We start from the raw sequence: 16,637 nt of genomic DNA on the forward strand, positions 1-16,637 counted from the left end.
ACTCTGCCTCGGGCAGCACAGGCGCAGTGAACTGGAGAAAATAATTTGATTAGTGACAGACAGAGTTGTTAGTGCCGTAACTTTACAGCAGAACCTTCTCTGCTATGAAGTTCGCTATACAGGCTCTTCAATTTAAAACCTCTCATGTTTGTTACCCGCCCTCCCAATTTGGATTCAAGACCTGGCTCTTGCGACTGGGACTCCTGTGCTCACTGGAGCGCTAGCAGCTCCCGTTAGAGCTGTTCCTTTTTTTATAAACACTTCAGCAACTGAGTGGCCAGTTACTTTTTCAAGATAAAATTCCATAGGCACAAGTCAGGATCCCTCTTCAACTGCTCTCCGATTGGTACTTGGAAATCTGCTCTGTGATTGGCCCTTTGTGCAAGTTGGCTGTGTGGAGCTGCTCTTTCATTGGTCCTTGATGTGTGTCAGCTGCTCTGTGATTGGCTCCGAGGTCAGTGTGCACAGAGATGCTCTTCGATTGACCAAGAATGTCAGTGTGCAGAAAGCTGCTCTGTGATTGGTGCTTGATGTGTGTCGGCTGCCCTGTGATTGGCTACGAGTGTCAGTGTGCAAAAAGGTACCTTGTGATTGGCTAAGATCGTCAGTGTGCACGGAGCTGCTCTGTAATCGGTCCTTGATGTGCCTCGGCTGCTCTCTGATTGGTGTGTTTTGTGCTGGACCTCACAGTTCCCCCGAAGCCGCCCCATCTGCAGGGCCTGCGCCTTCCTCGGGGTCCTGACAAGCCCATCCCTCCGCCTCCCTCCCGCCCCCTCCCTGCGGATCCCCGGGCCGGCCGCGCCACCCTGCCGCGCACAGAGGGGGGCGCCACTCCGTCCTGCGTGCTGTCGCTCATCGAGAAGTTTGAGAGGTGGGCCTTTCTCTCTCTCTCTCTCTCTCTTTCCCCTTGTCTGCTGTCTCTCTCTGCCGCCCTCTTGCTCCCCCCTCCTGTAGTGGAGCTCAGCTCAGTCCAGTTGGTGTGTGATGACGAGTGCAGCGAAATGCTTCTTTGCTTGTGCGCGCCAGAAACGTGAACACAGAACAGCAGCAGCAGCAGCAACAACAACAGCAACATCACAACAAGTTAACATAGAACTTAAAAAAAGGTCAGACAAGCAGTATGAGAAGAAAAAAAGAAACGTCAGTGGGAGCCAGTGGTGGGGGTAGAGCTCAGTAATCTGACAGCCTGCGGGAAGAAGCCGTCTCTGAATCTGGAGCTACGAGCCCTGATGCTCCTATAACGCTTACCAGAGGGTAGGGGAGAGAAAGTGAGAAACGAGATGATTGTTATCCTCGGCGATACTCCCAGCCTTCCTGAGACAATGAGGGGGATGGACTGGGCTGACCTGGTCACCCCCCGTTTGCTTCTGAAATGCCCTGTCCTCATTGCTGCAGTACTCCCCTGGCTGCCCCTGGAGCACAGAAATGTCCCACTTGCTCTCCTAATTTCCTCTGTCTTTTCGTTGGTCACTCAGAGAGCAGATCATCGTGGTGCCCGATATCAGTGGTGGCTGCCTTTGTCCTGCCCGCGCCTCCGAGCCGGAAACCGAAACGGCAGGAGAGATTCCACCCTCTCCTCCTCTGGAACCACCCAGACTGTGTCCCATGCCCCTTGAGGGCCGGGGGGTTCCAGGGGGGACAGCTGAAGGGATGGAGGGGGGTGAGGAGGAAGAGGAAGAGGAGGGCGAGAGTGGGGCAGCGGCCAGGTGTCCCGAGCGACGCCTGTCCTGCGAATCGGGCTACAGCGCCTCCGACAAGTTATTGGACGCCCTGGAGATGAGGGACCTGCTAGCCGGCCAATCGGATGTCCCCTCGGACCGCTTGTCCCTCCCCCCGCCTCAGACGGACGGCAAGCTGGCCAACCGGGACAGCGGGATCGACAGCATCAGCTCCCCCTCCCACAGCGAGGAGCTCTGTTTCGTGGGGGAGGAGGAGAGGGCGGGGCTGCCGGAGAGGGACCGCCCCCCGAGCCCCGCCCAGCCCCTGCCCCCCCTCTCCCCTCGCTGCCCAGCTGGAGAGGGTGAAAGGGGTGCCACAGGGGGCCGGGGGGTCTCCCGCTACTCGGAGGGGGACAGCGACATGGAGGAGGGCAGCGGGGATGAGAGTGAGCTGGCCTCCACGCCCACCCTCCAGCCTTCCCTGGCCAGCCCCCTCAAAGCAGAGAGGCAGGACTCGTCTGAGGTGAGCCCCCTCCTTCTTCCTCCTCCACTATTACCGGTTTGGTGTTCGATATTTCCCTTTCGAAATTGGACATGACCATCACAGGAGTGCGAGGGAGAGAGTGAGACACGTTCCCACCCAGCGACACACTAAGAGCTCCACAGCGCTCCACAGTGGCGCATCTCTGCCTGGCGTCACTGTGAGTCTGCAGGTTCCCTGCCCCCCCCCCCACCCCCCCACAGCAACACTCAGCCCAGCCCCCAGACTCCTTCCCACCCCCGATCCTCCTAGTGTGAACACAGTGGATAACAGCTTCATGTATTGAGGAATAACAGTAGGTTGTATTAGAGAGCTGCTGCACGGCTGTAGATTGAGCAGCAGGAGGGACACAGCAGAGGTTCTCCAAGGGAAGTCCTGGGTGTGAGACTTGTACATGCACAGAGGCAAGCGGAAATGTGAGAGATTAGGATCTAACCTTCCTCCAGAACTTCCGTTATAAACTCCTGGCTGCAAAGGAACAGGCACAGGTTTATTCCAGGCTTAAAATCACACTCCACACACCTGCCACACCTGAAGAAGGCTCTTTTCTTTTCAACACGGGATAAACCTTTACCTGTATCTATTGTCAAGTCTGTTAATATCTGTAACAGTAGAATGTACTGTAAGCTGTCGACTTGTGCCCTCTGGGTACGGTGGCCTCTCTGCGTCTGAGCGCGTGCTGTGTGTCTGTCCTGCCCAGCTCTCCACGCAGCAGAAGGTGTTCAACATCGCCAACGAGCTCCTGCTCACAGAGAAGGCCTACGTGTCCAGACTGCACCTCCTGGACCAGGTACGCTCACCTGCACAGCCCCCCCTCTCTCCTTCTTCTGTGCCCATTGCATCTGACCACATCTTCCCAGCGTCCTCCCCCCCCCGTCCTCTCTTAAATGTCCCGTTTTGTACCTCCCTGTTCTCTCTTCCCTCCTCTCCTGTTTCTCTGCCTCTCCCTGCTGTGTCTCTCTGTCTTCCTGTTTCCTGCTCTGTCCTTGCGTGGCGTTTTCATGCCCTGGGGAGCTCAGCTGTTTCCCTGGGGGTCTCTTCTTCTTTTCTTCGTGTGCAATGCTGCTGATAGAGTTCTGTGTTTCTGTGACTTGAGAGGCTGTCTCTCTCTCTCTCCCCACCCCTCCTTCCTTCCCTGCCCCCAGGTGTTCTGCACCCAGCTGATGGAGGAGGCTCGAACCCGCAACTCTTTTCCCTCGGAGGTGGTGATGGGTATCTTCTCCAACATCTGCTCCATCTACTGCTTCCACCAGCAGTTCCTGCTCCCGGCCCTGGAGAAGCGCATGGAGGAGTGGTGAGGGAGGGGCAGGGCTGGGCAGGGCCAGGGTGGGGTGGGGGTGGGGCCAGGGTGGGGCAGGTGTTGTGGGGAAGGGGGCGATGTGCCTGTCAATGTGCTGGTCGGTTGGTCAGCCCGGAAGGGTGATGATCAAAATGAAAATGATGAGTCTGTGAGTACATCGGTGTGTCATTCAGTCAATCAGTGTGTTAGACACTGGGCTGCTCAGTCAGTTTATCAGTGTGAAGCTCCAGGTTAGCGAGGGAGACTGGGTCTCATTTGTTCCTCTCATCTGTCCCAGGGACTCGAACCCGCGGATAGGCGACATCCTGCAGAAGCTGGCTCCCTTCCTGAAGATGTACGGCGAGTACGTGAAGAATTTCGACCGCGCCATGGAGCTGGTCAACTCCTGGATGGAGCGATCATCCCAGTTCAAAACCATCATCCACGACATCCAGGTACCGTCTGTCTCTGGCAGCACGGCGCTGGGGAAGCTCCAAACAGGCCCCACGGTCTCACTGCACAGGGAGTCTCAAAGCCCATTGAGGATTTAGTGAGCACTGCTGGAGAGAGGTGTCAGCGTAGATCCAGTGGTCCAGGCGTACAAGTCCAAGGTTTAAAAACTGGACTGGGACCCGGTGAATAAAAAGAGAATTAACGGGGCCAGGCGCTCCCAGCCCCGGACCCAGATGGTCAGGACGCGGGGGTGCAGCCGAATGCCGTCGGGTCTCTCCTGGACCCGCTGGTAGGCGGGCTTCCGGTCCGTCCATCTCCCAAAGCTGAGCCCAGATTGGTAGGAGCATCTGGCTTAAAAAGGGAGGGGCTGGACAGGAGGCAGGTGCACAAAACCAACTAAAACGGGAAAGAGCCGGAGCGCCCTTAAGAGGAGGGATTAGGATCGGGACAAGAGGAGCCCATCCGGGTGACCTCTCACCCCCTGCTGGCCGGGGAGCGCAGATTTAAACACAGAGGAGTGCTCTCTGAGAGGAGGAGGAGCTGTCACCTCTCCCATCACGACCTTGATTTTAATTCGCCACTTTTGACTAGATGTCCACACGCTCTGTTTGGTTTTTAAAAACTTCTTCCTCACATTGCACATTGCCTAGATGACATAAATGATAAGTCGACCTAGACGCCTCAGTCTGGTTCAGAAGTAGCCTCTTCTAGGTCAGCGTGTCCTTTTTTTTTGTATTTACAGTTTTTTACTACCTGCATGCAAAAATCCCGCACTTGTCTACTTTAAAAGTAATCTGCCAGAGTTTGCCCAATCTTGAGATTTATCTCGACATATTTGAATCTCATTTGCAGCTTTGCAAACGGTGTTTGCTAATGTCTCAGTTTGGTGCCATCAGCAAACTTGGCTAGTGTACTATTACCAAAGTCTAGATCGTTGATCTAAATTAGGAAGTGGTCCTAGTACAGACCCCTGGGGTACTCCACTATTTCTGTCACCCCATTTCCCTGATTAAATTTCCTTAAGCTTGGGCCAGTCAAAGCACAGAGAAGGCACAGAGTCCAGTCGTAGCTAAGGCTTTTAAAAAACCCAGATTTTCACCCTGCACCCTCAGGAAGAGGCCAAAAGCCAAAAATAGGCTAAATTTAAGGGTTTGAATAGATCCTTGAAAAAGACCCAGCCTTGTATTAATACTGTGTTTTGTTTCTTTTCTCTGGTGTGTCACTATGTGTCTTCCTCACCCTCTGTGTGTGTCTCTGTGCATCTCCCTCTCTCTGTGTGTATGTGTCTCTCTCTGTGTCTGTGTGTCTCTGTGCATCTCCCTCTCTGTGTGTGTATGTGTCTCTCTCTGTGTCTGTGTGTCTCTGTGCATCTCCCTCTGTGTGTGTATGTGTCTCTCTCTGTGTCTGTGTGTCTCTGTGCATCTCCCTCTCTGTGTGTGAGGGGAGCAGAAGGAGGAGGTGTGTGGGAATCTGACCCTTCAGCACCACATGCTGGAGCCGGTCCAGAGGATCCCCCGCTACGAGCTGCTGCTGAAGGACTACCTGCACCGGCTGCCCCAGGACGCCCCCGACTACAAGGACGCTCAGAGTAATAGAGCCGAGTCCCGAGAACTGTCTCGTTCTGGCCATACTGAGGCATCGGTATGATTAGTGTAGCCAGAGAAGTTCCACACTGGGAAGTAGACAAACACAGAGTTTCAGCTGTAGGGCTCCTGCAGGGGTGTGGGAGAGAGAGGAAGGAGCAGGGATAAAGACAGGAACAGAGGACGGAGCAGGGGAGAGAGTGACCACAGGAGGGACACACACAGGGGAGAGAGAGAGAGAGAGAGTGACCACAGGAGGGACACACACAGGGGAGAGAGAGAGAGAGAGAGTGACCACAGGAGGGACACACACAGGGGAGAGAGAGAGAGAGAGAGTGACCACAGGAGGGACACACACAGGGGAGAGAGAGAGAGAGAGAGTGACCACAGGAGGGACACACACAGGGGAGAGAGAGAGAGAGTGACCACAGGAGGGACACACACAGGGGAGAGAGAGAGAGAGTGACCACAGGAGGGACACACACAGGGGAGAGAGAGAGAGAGTGACCACAGGAGGGACACACACAGGGGAGAGAGAGAGTGACCACAGGAGGGACACACACAGGGGACAGAGAGAGTGACCACAGGAGGGACACAGACAGGGGAGAGAGAGAGAGTGACCGCAGGAGGGACACACACAGGGGAGAGAGAGAGAGTGACCGCAGGAGGGACACACACAGGGGAGAGAGTGACCACAGGAAGGGGTGAGAATGGACACACACAGGGGAGAGAGTACTGGGGGAGAAGGGTGGTGAGCTGATAACTGAAACTGGAGAGGATTCAGAAGGGGGAAGGTGTGATCCAGGTTTTAGGATATTCTTAAATTCTGTTGTTTTCCTGGAGTGGGAGTCCTAAATTTCCCTGTGAAAGGGTGCAGACAGGAAGGTCAGTGAGAGACCGTGGCTGGGACAGGTTAGATGGGGTACCATCAGCTGAGAGAGAGCTTAGTCTGACCATTCTGACACGGCTCCCGACTCAAAAGAATTGTACAGGCTCCTCTTCGTAAAACCTGGAGTGGATCAGACTGCTGTGCAGTTGGAGTCTGACTGCCGTCACTGGCTGCTCTCTGCGGTTGCTGTGTGGAGCTCCAGCCCTCCTCCCTGCAGCTCTTGAGTCTTTAGTCATTAGTGCTCCCCCCCTCCCCTCCCATTACAGGGGCTGTAATGCTTTGCATCACATTAGTCCTGCAGTTTCATGAGAGCACACGACTCCATGATATCTGTCTGGTCTGTTATGATCACCCTTACGCTTGTCTTGGTGGGCAGTGGGATGATGTGCTGCTGTTCCTAATTAATATGCACTGTAACGAGAAATCCTCTCTCCTAGAGTCCCTGGAGCTGATCGCCACAGCGGCGGAGCACTCCAACGCAGCCATCCGGAAGATGGTGAGTGTGGACTGTGGATGGGCTCCTGCTCCTGCTAGGATGACCCGCCCCCCCCATGGACCCCCAAACCTGCCCCCCTCCAAGTTCAACAGTGCTGGAATCAATCAGCTGAGCCACTTTTGGGCAAATGCTCAACTAGAGCTGGAAAAATAGTTTTGTTTCTGTCGTGTGCACCCCTCACTGTGGGACACTGCCTCACCCCCCGCTGTGGGACACTGCCTCACCCCCCGCTGTGGGACACTGCCTCACCCCCCACTGTGGGACACTGCCTCACCCCCCACTGTGGGACACTGCCTCACCCCCCACTGTGGGACACTGACTCACCCCTCACTGTGGGACACTGACTCACCTCTCACTGTGGGACACTGACTCACCCCTCACTGTGGGACACTGCCTCACCCCCCACTGTGGGACACTGACTCACCCCCCACTGTGGGACACTGCCTCACCCCCCACTGTGGGACACTGACTCACCCCTCACTGTGGGACACTGACTCACCCCTCACTGTGGGACACTGACTCACCTCTCACCGTGGGACACTGACTCACCCCCCACTTCGGGTCACTGCCTCACCCCTCACTGTGGGACACTGACTCACCCCTCACTGTGGGACACTGACTCACCCCTCACTTCGGGTCACTGACTCACTCCTCACCCCTCACTGTGGGTCACTGGTTTTGTTATGGTTGTGTTATGAATTAGAGTGAATAAGACACCAATAAGATAAATAAAGACGTTGAACATGTATTAAGACCTATATACATCCTTAAAAGACAGGGACACAAACTAATGTATGGTTTTTTCTGTTTGTTTGTTTTCTTGGTTCTGTCTGTACGTGTTGGGCCCTCTTTGTCTGTGTGTGTGTGTGTGTGTCTGGCCCTCTGTGTGTCTCTGTGTCTGTGTGTGTCTGGCCCTTCCAGGAGCGGATGCACAAGTTGTTGAAGGTGTACGAGCTGCTGGGGGGAGAGGAGGACATTGTCAACCCCACAAACGAGCTCATTAAAGAGGGGCACATCCTCAAACTGTCTGCAAAGAACGGCACCTCGCAGGACCGATACCTCATCCTGGTCAGTACCCTCTTTATCACCATCAATAATACCTCTCCTCCTGTGTCCCTGTCCTCTTCTACTCCTCCCTGCGCATGTCTGCATCTCAAGCTTCCTGTTGCTCCTGGGTACCAAAGAACTTGAGAGCAGGTTGCAGTCCCCCTCCTCCAATAGCATTAGAGTGTCCTGCGTTCACATTTCATTTAAAATGCAGACTCAAAACTCTGAGCTTCTGTCTCCGTCTGTATCTCGCTGCAGTTCAACGACAGGTTACTCTACTGTGTCCCAAAACTGAGGCTCATTGGGCAGAAGTTCAGCGTCCGGGCCAGGATTGATGTGGATGGCATGGAGGTGAGTCCTCTCATGGCAGTTTCTTTCTGGTTTCTCCCTGCAATACCCATGATCTGCAGTAGAGTGGAGTGCTTGGTTTGTAATGGGATATGATGTCATGGGTTGTGATGTCATGTCCTATGATGTAATGCGACATGATATGATGTCATGGGGTGTGATGCCATGGCCTGTGATGTGATGTGACGTGATATGATGTCATGGGGTGTGATGTTGCGTCCTGTGATGTAATGTGATATGATATGATATGATATGATATGATATGATGTCATGGCGTGTGATGTCATGCTGATGTAATGCTGTGTCCCCAGCTGAAGGAGACGAGCAGCGTGAACGTACCACAGACTTTCCTGGTGTCCGGAAAGCAACGTTCTCTGGAGCTGCAAGCGCGGTGAGCTCTCTACCTCGCATGCACACTAGTGACGAGTGTCTTTTTCACTGTGAAGCCCAGCAGATAAACTCACCTGCGGGTTCAAACCACGTGCTAATTTCTGTTGTTTATCTTTCTCTTTTTGTACTACAGGACAGAGGAAGAGAAGAAAGACTGGATGCAGGTATCTGGAACTGCACGTATCTTCAGCACAAACACACAGGGAGAGCTGAGAAGAGCTGCTGAGATCATGCCTTCTGTTGATACTCTTTCAAGATAAACGTCAGCATTGTTGTCTCTGTACAGTGCTGCCTCACTCACTTCACATTAGAGGTAGGGCGCAGTCATCCCAGTCATGAACCCATGAACCCAGTGAGTGCAGGACCAGGTCAGGTTCCTCTTCTCATTCTGCTGTAGTGAGTGGTGGTGGGGCGTCTCACCTTCTCTCCCCCTGCTCTTTATCCCTCCTCCTCCTCTCTCTCAGGCTATCCAGGCCACCATTCAGAGACACGAACAGACGCTGGAAACCTTCAAGCTGCTCAACTGCTCCTCTCGAGACGAGGACTACACACCCCCCAACTCGCCCGTGAGTCTCACCACTGCCTGCCTGTGCCCACACACACAGACACACACACCTGCCTGTGCCCACACACACACAGACACACACAGACACACCTACCTGTGCCCACACACACACGTGTGCCCATATACGTAAGGTATTGCTGTGTTTGTAGGAATGTTTTAAAAAAACAAAACAACAAACCAACCAACCAAAGGTTTTTTCTGATAGGCCAAGGGGTCAAAGGTTACTGGGAGGTAAGGACAGGGTGCTGATCCCAGCCCTTCAGTGGCAGGTCCAGGGAATGCCATTTAGCAGAATAATGAACCGCGGGTCCAAAAATGGTCACTTATATTGTATTATAACAAATTCAGAGGGTGTCAGGGTTGGGGTGTTGTGGGTGCCACCTACTGATTTGCCCCCTCTCTCTGTAACCTCTCCTAGACAGTTCATATCCACCATCTCAATGTCTGTCTTCTTCAGAGCACCCTCGTTCTCTGTCACCCACGTAGTCTTGGTTCTGTGGAGAACAGAGCTCAACTGCTCTTTCTGCTCTCTGTCTCTCTGTGGGCATCTGCTGCCCGGCTCCCCTGCAGAACACAGACCTGGGAAAGCGCGCCCCGACCCCCATCCGGGAGAAGGAGGTGACCCTGTGCATGAAGTGCCAGGAGCCCTTCAACTCCATCACCAAGAGACGGCACCACTGCAAGGCCTGCGGACATGTAATACGGCATTGCTACTGCTACAGCTACATTGTATACTACTAATACTGCTGCTAATTCTACAGCTACATTACTGTGTATAAATAATACTGCTGCTGCTACATTACTGTATATAATACTAATACTGCTGCTGCTACTGCTACATTACTGTATATAATACTAATACTGCTGCTAATTCCACAGCTACGTTACTGTATATAGTACTAATACTGCTGCTGCTACTGCTACATTACTGTATATAATACTAATACTGCTGCTACTGCAGCTACATTACTGTATATAATACTAATACTGCTGCTGCTACTGCTACAGCTGCATTATATAATACTAATACTGCTGCTAATACTACAGCTACATTACTGTATATAATACTAATACTACTGTTGCTAATACTACAGCTACATTACGGTGTATAATACTAATACTACTACTGGTATACTGGTGAAACCTCTCATACTTCTCTAACATTGCTGCTGCTAATAACTACATTTGATGCAATTGATAGTGAAAATGCTAATTCAGCTATCACTGCCGATGTAGAATTTCCATGTGATATTGCTGGCAGCGTTACTGCCGCCATATCTACTAACAGTACTGATACACACTCCTCATCCCTGTCTGCCTGCGCCCAGGTGGTCTGTGGGAAGTGTTCGGAGTTCAGAGCGAGGCTCCTGTACGACAACAACCGGCCGAACCGCGTCTGTGTGGACTGCTACACCACCCTGCAGGGGGCGCCTCTCTCCCCTGCCTGCCTGTCACACACCCCCCACCGGCGCCGCTCCATCCTGGAGGTAAGGGGGGTGGGAGCAGAATGCGGGGGGGGGGTTCAGGAATAAGGGGGGACAAGGCTGATGGGGAAGGGAGACTGGCTTTAGGAGGAATGGGATTCTGGAGCCTGGGACCCGGAGCAGATTCACGCTGTCCTCCTGCATGCCACGCTGAGCGATCTGCAGTGCCTCGTGGGAGAGTTGCCACCACCCAGACGAGCTTTGTTTCTGGGGAATCCCAGTCACAGTGGGTTAGTGGCCAGCTGTGGAGGCCTGTGGAATCCCAGTCACAGTGGGTCAGTGGCCAGTAGTGCACGATCTGAGGAATACCAATCATAGTGGGTTAGTGGTCAGCTGTGGAGGCCTGTGGAATCACAGTCACAGTGGGATAGTGGCCAGCTGTGCACAGCCTGTGGAATCACAGTCACAGTGGGTTAGTGGCCAGCTGTGCACAGCCTGTGGAATCACAGTCACAGTGGGTTAGTGGCCAGCTGTGCACGGCCTGTGGAATCACAGTCACAGTGGGTTGCCACGACTCCATCCCATCATGTCTGGACTATACCGTCTGTCCTCGTACTGCTTGAGCCAGCTGGAAGCCCCCAGAAATTGACCAGCAGCTGCCTTTCAACCCTGAGGGCCGGGCTGCATGGTGTGACGCGGCCCCTGTCCTCCCTCTCTGTGCGCAGAAACAGGCCTCAGTGGTGGCGGAGAACAGCGTGTTGTGCAGCTTCCTCCACCACATGGAGAAGGGCTCCGGCAGGGGCTGGCAGAAGGCCTGGTTCGTCATCCCCGAAAACGAGCCGCTCGTCCTCTACATCTACGGGGCGCCACAGGTGAGAGGGAGCCACCCCCATGGGCTTTGAATGTTTTTTTTTACATCTTCTACCGTGACGTCACTGTAACCTGGTCAAGACACTGGTGTTTCAGTGTTGAGATCGGTTGCCTACATGTGTATTGGGCACATGTGAACAGTGTGTTTTAATGCAGAAGCTTTAATCTTCCTTACTCTGCTCTTCCTACGCTTCCTTTCCTGCACCCACCTTCTCTCTGTCTCCCCCCTTCCTCCCCAGGATGTGAAAGCCCAGCGCAGCGTGCCTCTGATCGGGTTCGAGATCTCCCTGCCGGAGCCCGGAGACAGGCTGGAGCGGCGCTTTGCCTTTAAGATCAGCCAGAGTCACCTGACCCTCTACTTCAGCGCCGAGGGGGAGGAGCTTCAACGGCGCTGGATGGAGGTTCTGTCTAGGGCAGGGAGAGGGGAGGAGCTACAGGGACACGCCTCCATCTCAGAGGCTGCAGAGGAGGAAGGGGAGGAGCCAGGTGCCTCCACTGAAGAGACGACGTGATTGGCTGATAGCTTCGATGGGCAAGCTATGATTGGACCACGCAGACCACTCCCGAAAAAAAAAAAAGAATGGACTTCTAGAAATATGAAGTCAATTGCAGCATAAAACAAAATAAAACACACACTCTTGCACGCTGAATACATAACACCTGATTACATAACAAAACCTTATGTTATCACGTGTGCTCTGCAGTTGCTCTGCATTGGGGAATGGTGATGATCTTGCTGAAATGACATGATCGCAGTCTCTTACTTGTCCAAGTCCCCTGATACAGCATTTTGAGAAGTCAGGGTTAATCTGCGAAGTAGTTTGTCTGAGCTGGAAGTGTGGGAGACATTTTGTGGACTGGCTCAAATTCCTATTGTACAAGAGCCACCTAGTGTGCCGATAAGAGAATTACAATGCATGTCGCCCCCTGTTGGTCAGTGTAAGCACAGGTTATTTTTTTTATTACTAAAAAGGGTACAATACTGCTTTTCCTCACTTACTACATTGATGTCTCTGCCCTTGTTTTTTTCTCAGGAAGTAATTTTCTTGAATTCTTAAATGGTAAAGAATGGTTTCCTTTGGAAGGTATTATGCCAGTGTTAGTCATCCAAACAGGTTTAATAGAACAGTAGCTATTCGCTAGCCTGTGTTTAAGAAGGGAAAGTTAAATTTGGAATTGCACTTTTCAAGGTTTACAATAGTCCATTCTCAATTTTGGGGCTAAATTGTGAGTAAATTTCACATTCAATCATTGCAGCTTATAACCTATTTTGCATGTGTGAAACAGAACTGAGATAATGACTGCTCTCAAACACTTAAGTGATTTGTGTGAAATCTTAATTTTTATCAAATGATGTCAAATGATGCTTATCGGCCTGTAAATGTTTTGATTTCCACTGGGACATTCAATTACTTGTAAACATTTAAAACAGGTTTCAACACTTGACTTCTGAGAGAGGTCCGGGTCTGGTGTTTTGGTGTACCTCTGTGTGCATTTTGGAGGATTAATATCCTGCTGTTTGGTACATGAACAGTATGATTATGTGATGAAGCGATGTGAAGCTTTTACGAGAGAAGGAAGCTGAAGTAGCTGATGTTTATTGCTTCCCTCTGCATGGCTTAGTACCCTGGTATTTGGGTTAAAACAAAACCTGTGGTTTAACATTTTCAATAGCAGGTTGAGTGGCATCGAACTCTCGGATGCAGGTGGGATGGTCATTCTTGGTTATTGCAGGGTTGTTGTACAGGATACTGTCGACAGGAGAGGGACAGAGTCAGGATGTTGCCGTGGAGGGCTTGACCAGTGCACTCGAGGGGAATGGCTTTGTCAGGAGAGTTTATCAGAGAGGAACAGGTCAGGTTCCTATTACACAAGCTTGTTCCACTCCTAGTTTCATTACACTGTTTTCCCAGGTTATTGACATTTTACTCTCAAGCCCATAACTCCAGCCACTCTGTCGAGTGTGAACATCATATGAATATTTGCTTTTCGTTTGCATTTGGTTAAACTTGCACCCTGCAGCTCAGTGCAAGACCTGGAGTGGATCAGGGTACAATATCGGACTGGATTTACTTGTTTCTCCCTGATACTAGTCAGTGGTCTAGAAGGTGGTGCTAAGATTACCGAGTTGCGGCTATTGGTAGCAAACTACGCACTTGGGCAGCAGTTAACTTTTTTTTTGTGGGTTGAGTCGTTAAAATGAGCACAGTGAACAGGTCATTTTCTGAGCACGGTTTCCTTAGTGCTGTGTAAGAGTGTGTGCGTACATACAAAACTACAGGCATAGGGCTCATGGCTAACAGACTTGCTGTCACACAGAGCTCTGGTTAGCTGTGTTTAATGTTTCTCAATCAGCATGTGAGCAACAGTATACTTTTTTATATTTTCCAGATATAGGGGGCGCCATTTTACCATGTTGGCAGTTTGAAGCCATAATGAAACATAAAAAGTTAAGTCTGACATTAAAGGGGGGGAGGGGCGTTTTAAAATCTCGAGAAATCTTTGGCTTTTGTAAATATAATTTATTCTTTCATTGCCCGGTGCTGGGCAAGTGATATAGGCAAGCTCGGTGTCTCAGTGTTTTTATACAGTAACGACTCCAGTTCATAACAACCACAGTGAGCTCTCCTTTAGAACCAGCTGTCTGCAACATGACCCCTTGTCCAGTCATTGAGCCTGCAATCATGCTTCTATACCCGGAGAGCAGAGAGGAGCTCTCGGCCTCTCTTACCGAGTGTATTCAATCTGTTTCTGACCACAGTTGTAGATATTTAACAGTGTCTGTTGTTTTTTGTATGTTTTTTTTTTCTTTGAAATAATTATTTGCTTGGGATTCATGTCAGCAGGTGTGGGAAGAGTTCACCCAGCTCGTCTTCAGATGAAGCCTATGTGTGCCACTACGCATCAGGGCGCTGGACAGAGAGAGTCCAGCCGCGGAGACAGAGAGAGTCTGGCCGCAGAGAGAGAGAGTCTGGCCGCAGAGAGAGAGAGAGTCTGGCCACAGGGCACCGGGCAGAGAGTCCGGCTGCAGAGAGGGACAGGGTCCGGCCACAGAGAGAGGGAGAGAGAGGATCTGGCCACAGGGTACCGGGCAGAGAGAGAGAGGGTCCGGCCTCAGACAGAGAGAGAGAGTCTGGCCACAGGGCACTGGGCAGAGAGTCCGGCCGCAGAGAGAGAGAAAGAGAGAGAGAGGGTCCGCCCGCAGAGAGAGGGGGAGTCCAGTCACAGGGCACCAGGCAGAGAGAGAGAGAGAGGGTCCGGCCGCAGACCTCCGGAGGAGCCCCTCTGCAGGCTCCTTGTCTGTCAGGCCACGAGTTCGGTTCAGGAAGGTAGAGGTTGTGAGCAGAGACAGAGACCTTGACCCTCCTAACTGGACGCACAGCAGCGCTGACCTCGTCCAGTTCACTGGGCTGGCACGCGTTTCCCAAGCGTCGCTGGGTTTTAAGGCTGATCTCTATTCCCATCTGGTCCAGTTTGTCCGGTTCGTCTCCAGGCCGGGAGCTGGCCTGCTCTGCCCTGACCTGTCCTGTCCTGCCGTGCGGAGGAGAGACTGGGCAACAGTGGGCAGCCGCATGCTGCTGGGAAAGTGAATCTTGCAGCAAACTTCTGCAGGTTCACCAAGCCCTGCAGCGCTTCCTCCTAGGTCTCCCATGCTTTCCTACCCCAGAGCGTGCAAAGTCTATGGTTTGTCATAACGCGTCGGGCACAAGCTTGCCACCCTGGACTTCATTCAGGAAGGTCTTCCGCGCTGAATCGTAGTATCACAGGAGCTCCTGAGCAGCCCAGCCAGCCCAGGTTGAGCCCTGTTGCCCAGACTTCGCCGGTTCGAGTCTGGTTGGGTGCCAGTAGGTGTCAGTGACTGGCGTTTTCCAGGGTGAGATGGCACTGGGTCACTCGGGGTCGCCTTGTCTTGGACCTCAGCAGTGCCCCCCTGTGGCCAGCTGTGTACCTGCAGCGCGGGCTGCCCGCCGCAGACGTGGGGCTCCCGTCTCTCTTCGTCGTGAGCTCGGCTGCGGACACGGGGGGGGGGCGGAGGTGCTCCCAGCTGGAACCACAGGGGCCGTGGGTCCCAGCCTCGCGCGTGGGTGGCCTGTGGGACCCGCAGAAGTGTGAACTCCATCAGCTGGCGCCGCCCGGATACTCAATTTCATTTCAATTCAATTCCAGGTGCTTTATTAGCATGGCCGATGGGTACAATCAGCGTTGCCAAAGCAAGAAAAAAATAATCAAATTAACACGGAACAAAACAAAAATAAAAGTAAAATAAGTAATGACTCTCTCACGGAAAACCCTGCCGCTGTTCTCACCAGGCCGACGCTGTTTTTTTTTCCTAACCCTCCAGTAAACTCCATTCCCTTCGGCAGGGGAGCGGGAATTCCTCTTGAGGGAACACTTAAAAGCCGTGTCCGTTCCACACATTAAAAAGAAAACTCCACACAGGAATTTCACAGCCGGTTTGTCTCCACAGCTGGACAGAGATTCAAAAAGAAAATGAGAGTAAAATCCGTTCGGGCTTCGGACCAAGAACCGGCTGCCCTGTCACCGGTGTTGACGGGTTTTTTCCCCCATCTTTTCCCTAATACCTTGTGTCGATAATAAACGTTACAACTGCATAGTGAGCATGAGAGAGACTTGTTTTCCAATGTAAGAAAAGTAAAACGTTTTGCCAGAATCCAAAAACCATTCAGCTTTGAGAGTGCGAACAGTATTTTCCGTCTTGCTAAGCCAAACATGAAGTCATGCTGTGGCACGTTTTTGATTTGTTTTATCGTGAGTACAAACTGTATAGGTTTTATTGTAAACATGACTATTACTGTTATAATTATTATTATTATTGATGTTATTATATTATTATTAATTATATTAGTGGCAGGCCACTGGGAACCATTGTATGTTAATGTCCCCATGAACTCTGTGCAAAGATGACAAAAGGAAGTTTATAAAAACTTAAAAACGAAATGAAATAAAAACATTTAAGTTGGTTCTTCATCAAAACGGAGGTGGTGGGTGTGAATTTGTGGCTATGAACTCATTGTTTCAGTGTGTGCAGCGGAGGCTGTTGATCGTCTTCCATCTTCTGGGTACAGTGTCTGT

The 16,637-nt window shown here is 51.9% G+C and overlaps 1 protein-coding gene across 2 annotated transcripts in view; it reads left to right on the plus strand.

Moving 5' to 3' along the window:
* Positions 1-16,538, plus strand: part of fgd1 (FYVE, RhoGEF and PH domain containing 1) — a 45,263-nt gene extending 28,725 nt beyond the window's left edge. For both annotated transcript variants that reach the window (XM_069183774.1, XM_069183775.1), the window contains exons 3-18: positions 691-871; positions 1,476-2,181; positions 2,900-2,989; positions 3,345-3,493; positions 3,777-3,933; positions 5,381-5,519; positions 6,841-6,899; positions 7,821-7,967; positions 8,205-8,297; positions 8,606-8,685; positions 8,818-8,848; positions 9,149-9,250; positions 9,820-9,945; positions 10,578-10,736; positions 11,399-11,545; positions 11,783-16,538. In XM_069183774.1, coding sequence (XP_069039875.1) covers positions 691-871; positions 1,476-2,181; positions 2,900-2,989; positions 3,345-3,493; positions 3,777-3,933; positions 5,381-5,519; positions 6,841-6,899; positions 7,821-7,967; positions 8,205-8,297; positions 8,606-8,685; positions 8,818-8,848; positions 9,149-9,250; positions 9,820-9,945; positions 10,578-10,736; positions 11,399-11,545; positions 11,783-12,055 — 2,639 coding nt within the window. In that variant the 3' untranslated portion in view covers positions 12,056-16,538. The remainder of the gene's footprint in view (positions 1-690; positions 872-1,475; positions 2,182-2,899; positions 2,990-3,344; positions 3,494-3,776; positions 3,934-5,380; positions 5,520-6,840; positions 6,900-7,820; positions 7,968-8,204; positions 8,298-8,605; positions 8,686-8,817; positions 8,849-9,148; positions 9,251-9,819; positions 9,946-10,577; positions 10,737-11,398; positions 11,546-11,782) is intronic.
* Positions 16,539-16,637: the final 99 nt, after the last annotated feature.

The sequence above is a fragment of the Lepisosteus oculatus genome, chromosome 2 (genome assembly GCF_040954835.1).
Source record: "Lepisosteus oculatus isolate fLepOcu1 chromosome 2, fLepOcu1.hap2, whole genome shotgun sequence".
NCBI lineage: Eukaryota > Metazoa > Chordata > Actinopteri > Semionotiformes > Lepisosteidae > Lepisosteus > Lepisosteus oculatus.